The 7274-nt window shown below is 38.0% G+C and overlaps 1 protein-coding gene across 1 annotated transcript; it reads left to right on the top strand.

Moving 5' to 3' along the window:
- The first annotated feature begins 1035 nt into the window (after nucleotides 1-1035).
- Nucleotides 1036-7267, top strand: tdo2a (tryptophan 2,3-dioxygenase a). Its single transcript, XM_050041946.1, has 12 exons — nucleotides 1036-1169; nucleotides 1332-1437; nucleotides 1558-1648; nucleotides 2033-2103; nucleotides 2724-2851; nucleotides 2986-3172; nucleotides 3372-3479; nucleotides 3579-3690; nucleotides 3893-3950; nucleotides 4712-4791; nucleotides 5152-5242; nucleotides 5576-7267. The coding sequence occupies exons 1-12, from the start codon at nucleotides 1135-1137 to the stop codon at nucleotides 5727-5729; spliced, it is 1221 nt and encodes a 406-aa protein (XP_049897903.1). The 5' UTR covers nucleotides 1036-1134; the 3' UTR covers nucleotides 5730-7267.
- Nucleotides 7268-7274: the final 7 nt, after the last annotated feature.

Genomic DNA, 7274 nt, shown 5'->3' with positions numbered 1-7274 from the left:
CCAGAAGTTGTGGGTTCAAGCCTCAAGTGGTCCAAAATGAACATTGTTGTCAACTGTCTTGTCTTCCTATTCTCCTGTTTGTTGCTCAGAATTGCCTAAATTTGCCAAAAATAACCCGGACCCGACCCATCGCTGCGCAGCATCTATAATTTAATTTAATATTTCAACATTTAAATCTTTGTTTTAAAATATATATCCTAAGTTTAACAAAGTGTGTGAACTTGTCCATATAATGATCACTTTAAATTTGCTGCCAAACCGAATTATTTGAAGATTGCATCTCATAGTTTCAGTTCGGCAGCAGGTCTTGAAAATCAAACCTGTGCAGGACTCTGATTGGGCGTCCTGCCACACAACATTTTGAGCGTCAAAGAAAGGTCTTTAATTTTGTCAAAATATAATATTTTCATTGTGGGGGAGAAATGCACATGTTCTTAATATTGAGGGGAATGTGTCCCCAGCGTCCCCCTTCCCAAATCTACACCTGTGCATGATATTAATATGATATTTATATATTGCCCAGCTCTATTTAGAAACTTTCATGGCAAAATCTTGAAAAAAGGGAAGTGCATATCAGGTCTGCCAGTCAGGACAATAAATCTGTAATGCCAGTTCATACTGTATATACGTAAGAACTCCACATCTGACACTTACATAACCAACCTCACTACATGTGAGAGACATACACACAGACATAAACAGTAGACACTGCAAAGTAAACACTGAAGATATCTTGTGACCGAGACAGCAATGTTCACCGGGACATTTCCTTGATACACTATTTATTCTTTGAGTTTGAAGGTCTTAATAATTAGGAATTTAAAATCTTATATATTCGACATTGTTATAATAAAAGTATTACCTATTTGGTGTCTGTTGTTTTTTATGTCATTATTTGAAAAGAGTCCTGTGACTGTCCTTCTAGCAGGTCAAACAAAGTCCAGGACGTGGTCCTCATTCAAGGTAAACAACAGCTCCGTGGGGCAAATAGAGGCGGGCCGGATGGCGACTGTGTCCTCATGAGTGATTGGATGAGGTGAGTCTTTAAAAATCTGGATTGCGTGGCAGACAATTTTAGTAAACATTAGTCGAGGAAGAAGAACACATCTTTGCTGCAACTGATTTGGACAAGTCATGAGTGGATGTCCGTACTTTGAGAAGAGGCATTTGTACGTTCAGATTGTCTTTACAACTAAACTAGAGCTCTGAAGGATTTCTAATCACATTTTCTTTCCTTTTTATTAGATTAAATAAATCTTTTTAAAATTCATTATTAATCCTGATTATAGGAAAACATCTATTAACAAACACCTTCTTTATTCGCACTGCAGGTTATTCAAAAACAAGCCTCCCATAACAGAGGAAGAGGAGGAGGATGCTCAGGCAGGGGTTAACAAGGCCAGTAAAGGAGGAATCATCTATGGAGACTACCTGCAGGTAGAAAACACCTCTAATCACACGCATCAGTCTTTGTACCCGGCCTTTTCTTAATGAACCTGAATTTGTGTTTAAATGTGTGCATTTCAGTTAAGTGCTTCATTTCTTTTCAACTCTCAGCTCAACAAAATAGTCTCAGCCCAAGTGCTGCAGAGTGAGTTAAAGGGTAATAAGATCCACGATGAGCATCTCTTTATCGTCACCCATCAAGGTAAAAATGTCTTTATCCTGCTTGAGAGCCGTTTTCTACTCGTCTCACAGAAATAAAACCATTGTTTAAATGTGTATTCAGTAATCTTGTTTTGTTCGTTTGTTTGGGGGAATTTAACTTGTTTGCAAGTAGTTTTGCTTGTGTTTTTTTATATTCTAATCTTATGAATTAGTATTTTTTATGAGAAAATTTGCACTCCTGAAAACACAGAAATCCAAGAATCTGATTTTTTTTTTTTAATTTTAAATCTTATAAATAACAGACTAAGTTGCTCAAATGTGCATTTTTTTGTAGTGTTATTAGCCCTGCCTGCTTATTGACCTGTTTATGTTGTAATATTACACTAAAATGTTTATTATGTTTGTTTTTTGTCTTTTATTTCAGCCTATGAACTGTGGTTCAAACAGATTTTGTTTGAGCTTGATTCAGTGCGACATATCTTCATCAGTGGACACGTAAGTCACATATCTATGATTAGAAAGTCTTAACAAACTTTGTGTTTTTTCTTGTTCAGAAGGACATAAGGTAAATTTAAATAAATATAGAGTAGTATATTTTCTAGTTTCTAAGTATCATCATTTAGATACGATTCTGAAGTCAAGAGGAACATGTTGGAGCACTAAATTCAGATCTTTTAGATGTGAACTGTCAGTGTTTTTAACACTGATCAAATTATGAAATTGGCAAGTAGAACCATTTGAATAAATTACAAAAATCTCAGAGTACGAAATCCTTGGAGTAGAACACAGTCAGGTCTTACAGTGCCGCTGTTAGAAAGGGAGTCATATTTAATAGGAAGCATTTGTTTTATTCAGTCAATCTGGCTTTGGAGTTCACTGAGAGAAAAATAAGAAATTCTGCATCGCTGGGCCGATGATCTAAATTAAAATTAGAGCAACAGTTTTAATTCATGACTTTTCCCCTGGAAGGGACAGACATTAGCTTGATGAAATAATGATTGGAAAAACTGAACTCTAATTATTTCAGTAATTGTCAATTAGATTTTGTTTGCCTGTGTCAGGATATTTGCTTACAAGGGTTACAGCTGATTATTTCCTTCCATATTTGACTCCAGGTTCGAGATGAGCGCAACATGCTCAAAGTCAACACTCGCATCCACAGGATCGTGATGATCTTTAGACTGCTGGTCGACCAGTTTGCAGTTTTGGAAACTATGACAGCCTTGGACTTTTTTGACTTTAGGTAAGCTTATAAATAACTGCTGGCCCTTTTTACTTCACCTCTGAAAAATTTATCAGATGCACTCCTTCATGGTGATGCACTCTGACTGTGTTGTGTGCATGTATGCTTTACTTGTGTGTGTGTTTTGTTTGTAGAGAATACCTGGCTCCAGCCTCTGGATTTCAAAGCCTTCAGTTTCGGATCTTGGAGAACAAAATCGGGGTCCCGGACAACCTGAGGGTTCCATACAACAGACGCCATTACAGGGACAATTTCAAGGGTCATGAGAGCGAGATGCTGCTCGCTACTGAACAGGAGCCAACACTCTTAAAACTAGTCGAGGTAAGTCCATTAAATACCTGCACGTGGTCAGCAGACTTTAAACTTGGTCAAGAGTTCATTACAGAAGGCATCATTTTCTTTGACTGTGTATCTCTGCACTATTTTTAAACGTTCTGTGTGCTGTATCCTGCTCTGGATAAGCCCACCTGCTACTCACCAGGGTATAAAAGTGATAAAACCTCTTGGCTGTTCTTCTCAGGAGTGGCTGGAGAGAACTCCTGGCTTGGAGGCGGATGGATTCAATTTCTGGGAGAGGCTGGAAATCAATATATTTGATGGGCTGAATCAGGAGAAGGAGAAAATCGAGGTAAGAGATGACTCCAGCTTTCAAACAAACTTTCTATGCTCCATCCCTGGAGTGCAAAGATGATTGACAGACAGTATTTTTATTTACGGGTTACTAAAGAAAATGGCAGATTCAGAGGACAAGGAGGAAATGATGGCAGAGCTGATCAAACAGAAAGAGCTGTTCACCTCTCTGTTTGATGAGAAGCGCCATGACCATCTCCTCAGCAAAGGTGAGCGTTTTAATCTGACTCATTAATTAAATGTCATTAACCAGTGTTTATCAAAGCTTCATATTTGTGTTTGACTCAAAATTGTATGATACTATTCATTACTTTGTCAACTTTAATATTTAGACTATAGCTCACAAGACTACAGAAATAAAGACGATTACTTTAACTTTACAAGTAACACATTTTCCATTTCGCTGACAAGGTGAGAGGCGGCTCTCTTACAAGGCTCTCCAAGGTGCCCTGATGATCTACTTCTACAGGTATGTGGTTTTTACAGCATTCCTTGTCCTTTAATTGTGCAGTGATGTAATGTCACGAGTACAGAAGATTAGGGTCAAATGTGAAACATTTTTTTGAGTTGTAAGGTTAAAGTCAGAATTTGGACCCTTTAAAATGCCAAAAAACTGCAGTTTCGTGAAAGGACACTTGAGGCTGGCTACAAAAGCGAGCCAATCACCATAGAGCCCCATATTAGAATGGCCAAATTTACACGAGAAATAAACGTGACCAGCTTGGTACAAAAAACAGTTTTGGTTTCTATGGCTAACTTCCCAATTTATGGCAACTGTACAGGGGTGTGAATTTTTATATAACTCACCGGTTTATATTTTACTAAGGCTTAAAGTTATGCACAATAAAGGGCGTGGCTGCTTTCAGTGACAGAGCGGCACTTCTGGTTACAAAAAACGAAAAATACCGACGACCGAAATGCCAAACTCAGGTCTTTAGAACATGAAAGCACAAACCAATGGGTGACGTTGTGGTAGCTTCGTCCATTATCTTATACAGTTTATGCCCCAAACTCAGAACCCAATCAATTTCTCACATGTGGCGCTAACCATCTTCTGTACAGGAGACTCATTAAGGCTACACAAGAGTTAATGAATGTCAAGTAGTCAAGCAGGTGATATTTACTCTTCTTGCGATTTCTACGAAACACCACCCAAAAACATTTTTCTACACCACTTGATTGTCTGTACAAAATATCCAACAGTAAATACTGAAATCTTTTACCTTTCAGGGAAGAGCCAAGGTTCCAGGTTCCCTTCCAGCTGCTCACATCCCTCATGGATATCGACACCCTCATGACAAAATGGCGATGTAAGTTCCTGTAGCATCTCGGTCGGTCTCTGCATACGCTCACTGGTGAACAAAAACAGAAACATGTGCAGGAAAATAAAGGATATTTCTACTAGAAACCCACGCTTTCATATTTCGCCCAAGGGCAGAGCTGGACTAACAAGGGAGTTTACAGAGCTAAAGTTAGGTCAGGACCTCAGAGGCAGAGAGTCTTATAACATCCTGTACGCCTGCTGATGAATCCAACAACTTATTCCCATGAAATACTTTTCTTACGCCTCTACGTCTCACTTATGTCTAAACAATTTCCAGCTCAAATGAAACATGCAGAAACAAAACATTGCTCATATCACAAAGGACTTCTTATGTCTATTATTTCAGACAATCATGTATGCATGGTGCATCGTATGATTGGCAGCAAAGCCGGCACAGGGGGCTCATCTGGCTACCACTACCTGAGATCCACTGTCAGGTATTGTATGCTATGAACTTTAACTTATTGATTAAACTCTTTACACAGCAAGTATCTTAAACACTTCAGAGTTAATTAAGATAAGGACAGGACACTCCTGCTCTCTGCTTATCTAAATTAACCTGCCATATGGTCACTTCTATCTGACATGCACAAACTATACTTAAAAGTTCATTTCAGAGGAGCAACGACAAGCTCTTTATTTTGTATCAATTACATTTTGGCAGCAGTTTAATTTAGCTTTTGTCCTTCAGATAGTACAGTTTGTACTATCTGTATATTGTAAGAGCACATGAGTTAAATATTAAATAAATTATTTTCTTTTCCCTTTAGTGACCGCTACAAAGTGTTTGTGGATCTGTTCAATCTGGCAACGTTCCTGGTGCCTCGTGACTGGGTGCCCAAGCTAAATCCCAACGTTCATACGTTCCTCTACATGGCTGAATGCTGCGACAGCTCCTACTGCAGCAGTGAGGACTCAGACTAAGGAGGAGTCTCAGTCATCTGGTCTGGCTTGCTTCCTTTCACTGTAACTGATCTCAGAACAGTAGAGCCTATGCACAGCTGGAAAGCTTTAGTGACAGGTGTATACGTGACGATAGGTAACCATCAAAATATGCAGAGACACACATTTCGATCTTTTGAGCTCAGATATGCATGACATCAGATTGATATACCTGAAAAAGCCCATTCACTCGAAGAAAAAGTGTTCTCAGGAAATTAGGGTATTTCCAGTCCCATCGCTAGAATAAAATGTTGGCATTGTACATTTTTACGAACTACGGACATGTTACTTTTGTTCATTTCATACCTATCATTGACATTTCTGCAGCAGACAGCAGTAGATCACTATTTGAGACCAATAAACCAGCTGTTTCAACATATCCACCAAATACGAAACATATAAATGTTACATATCTGTGATTTGCAGAAATGTATAATGCCAACATTTATTCTGGCGGCTGGGTTGGGCATTTCCCACTTTTGCAAAAGAACACTAAAACACTACATGGAATGATGACGACAGCTCTTAACACGCACTAAGGTGGCTTTTTGTTGTTGTTATTATGTTTTTTCCAATTGAAAATAAGATGGGAGTACATCATGGCACAGCGACGGGTCATTTCACAATTGAAACCACCGAAATATCCATTAGGGAGACATTTGATATCGTGATGGTGTTATTAAAATAACAAAATGTGTTCATTTTAATGTCAAGCAAGGTGAAAAAAATCTTTCTCATCTCATTGTGACACTAAAAGCAGGCCAAATATCCCACAATTATGTTAACAAAGGACAGAACAGTAAATTACCAGTTCATTAGTTGCATGAGGCCGTGGCGCCGAGGTTCACACGCCGAAAACTTGTGACGCAGTGTCTGACCCTGAATAAATCAAATGGCCAAATTAGACTATTTTACTCTAATTTCTAATCTTGACCAGCCACAAAGTACAGCAGATGGCTCCTTGATAAAATCTACTTAGATGTTTTCTCAATACAATTATGTAAATTCACTGTGACTGACCTGAAAGCAAATGGATCAGTGAGCAGTGATCAAACCGGTGGCTGGGATGGGTTTTTACCAACGCATTATCTTTCATGTCAGCATAGGGAAGGTGTAAAAATGACAATAAACCTTCTATAACCAATCAACGTCAACATCTAAAATAGAACAATTTGCACAGCATAATGTATTTGTACATAATGTTAATAATGTAGTTGTAATAATGTGTTTTGTATAGTATGCTATGGTATTACATCAATTTTGTTGTGTATTTATGCAGCGATTAATCTCTGTATAGATAAATGTATGAGCCATATCACCCAAAACATGTATCTACCTTATGTATTTAATAAGATACAGGCTTTTTTTTGTACAGTGCTTTTATTCTTGTTTTAGTTTTGCAGTTTTGGGTGTGTTGATTGCTCAGGTATGATCCAACACCTATCAGCATATAAAGTGATTTATTTTGTTTTAATGATGTAACATGATGACATTTCAATAAAAAACATTATTTAAAGTGACACTTGA

This window comes from Epinephelus moara, chromosome 4, assembly GCF_006386435.1.
Source record: "Epinephelus moara isolate mb chromosome 4, YSFRI_EMoa_1.0, whole genome shotgun sequence".
Classification (NCBI taxonomy): Eukaryota; Metazoa; Chordata; class Actinopteri; order Perciformes; family Serranidae; genus Epinephelus; species Epinephelus moara.
The sequence above is the reverse complement of the archived record's forward strand: the minus strand, read 5'-3'. Positions and strand labels throughout refer to the sequence as shown.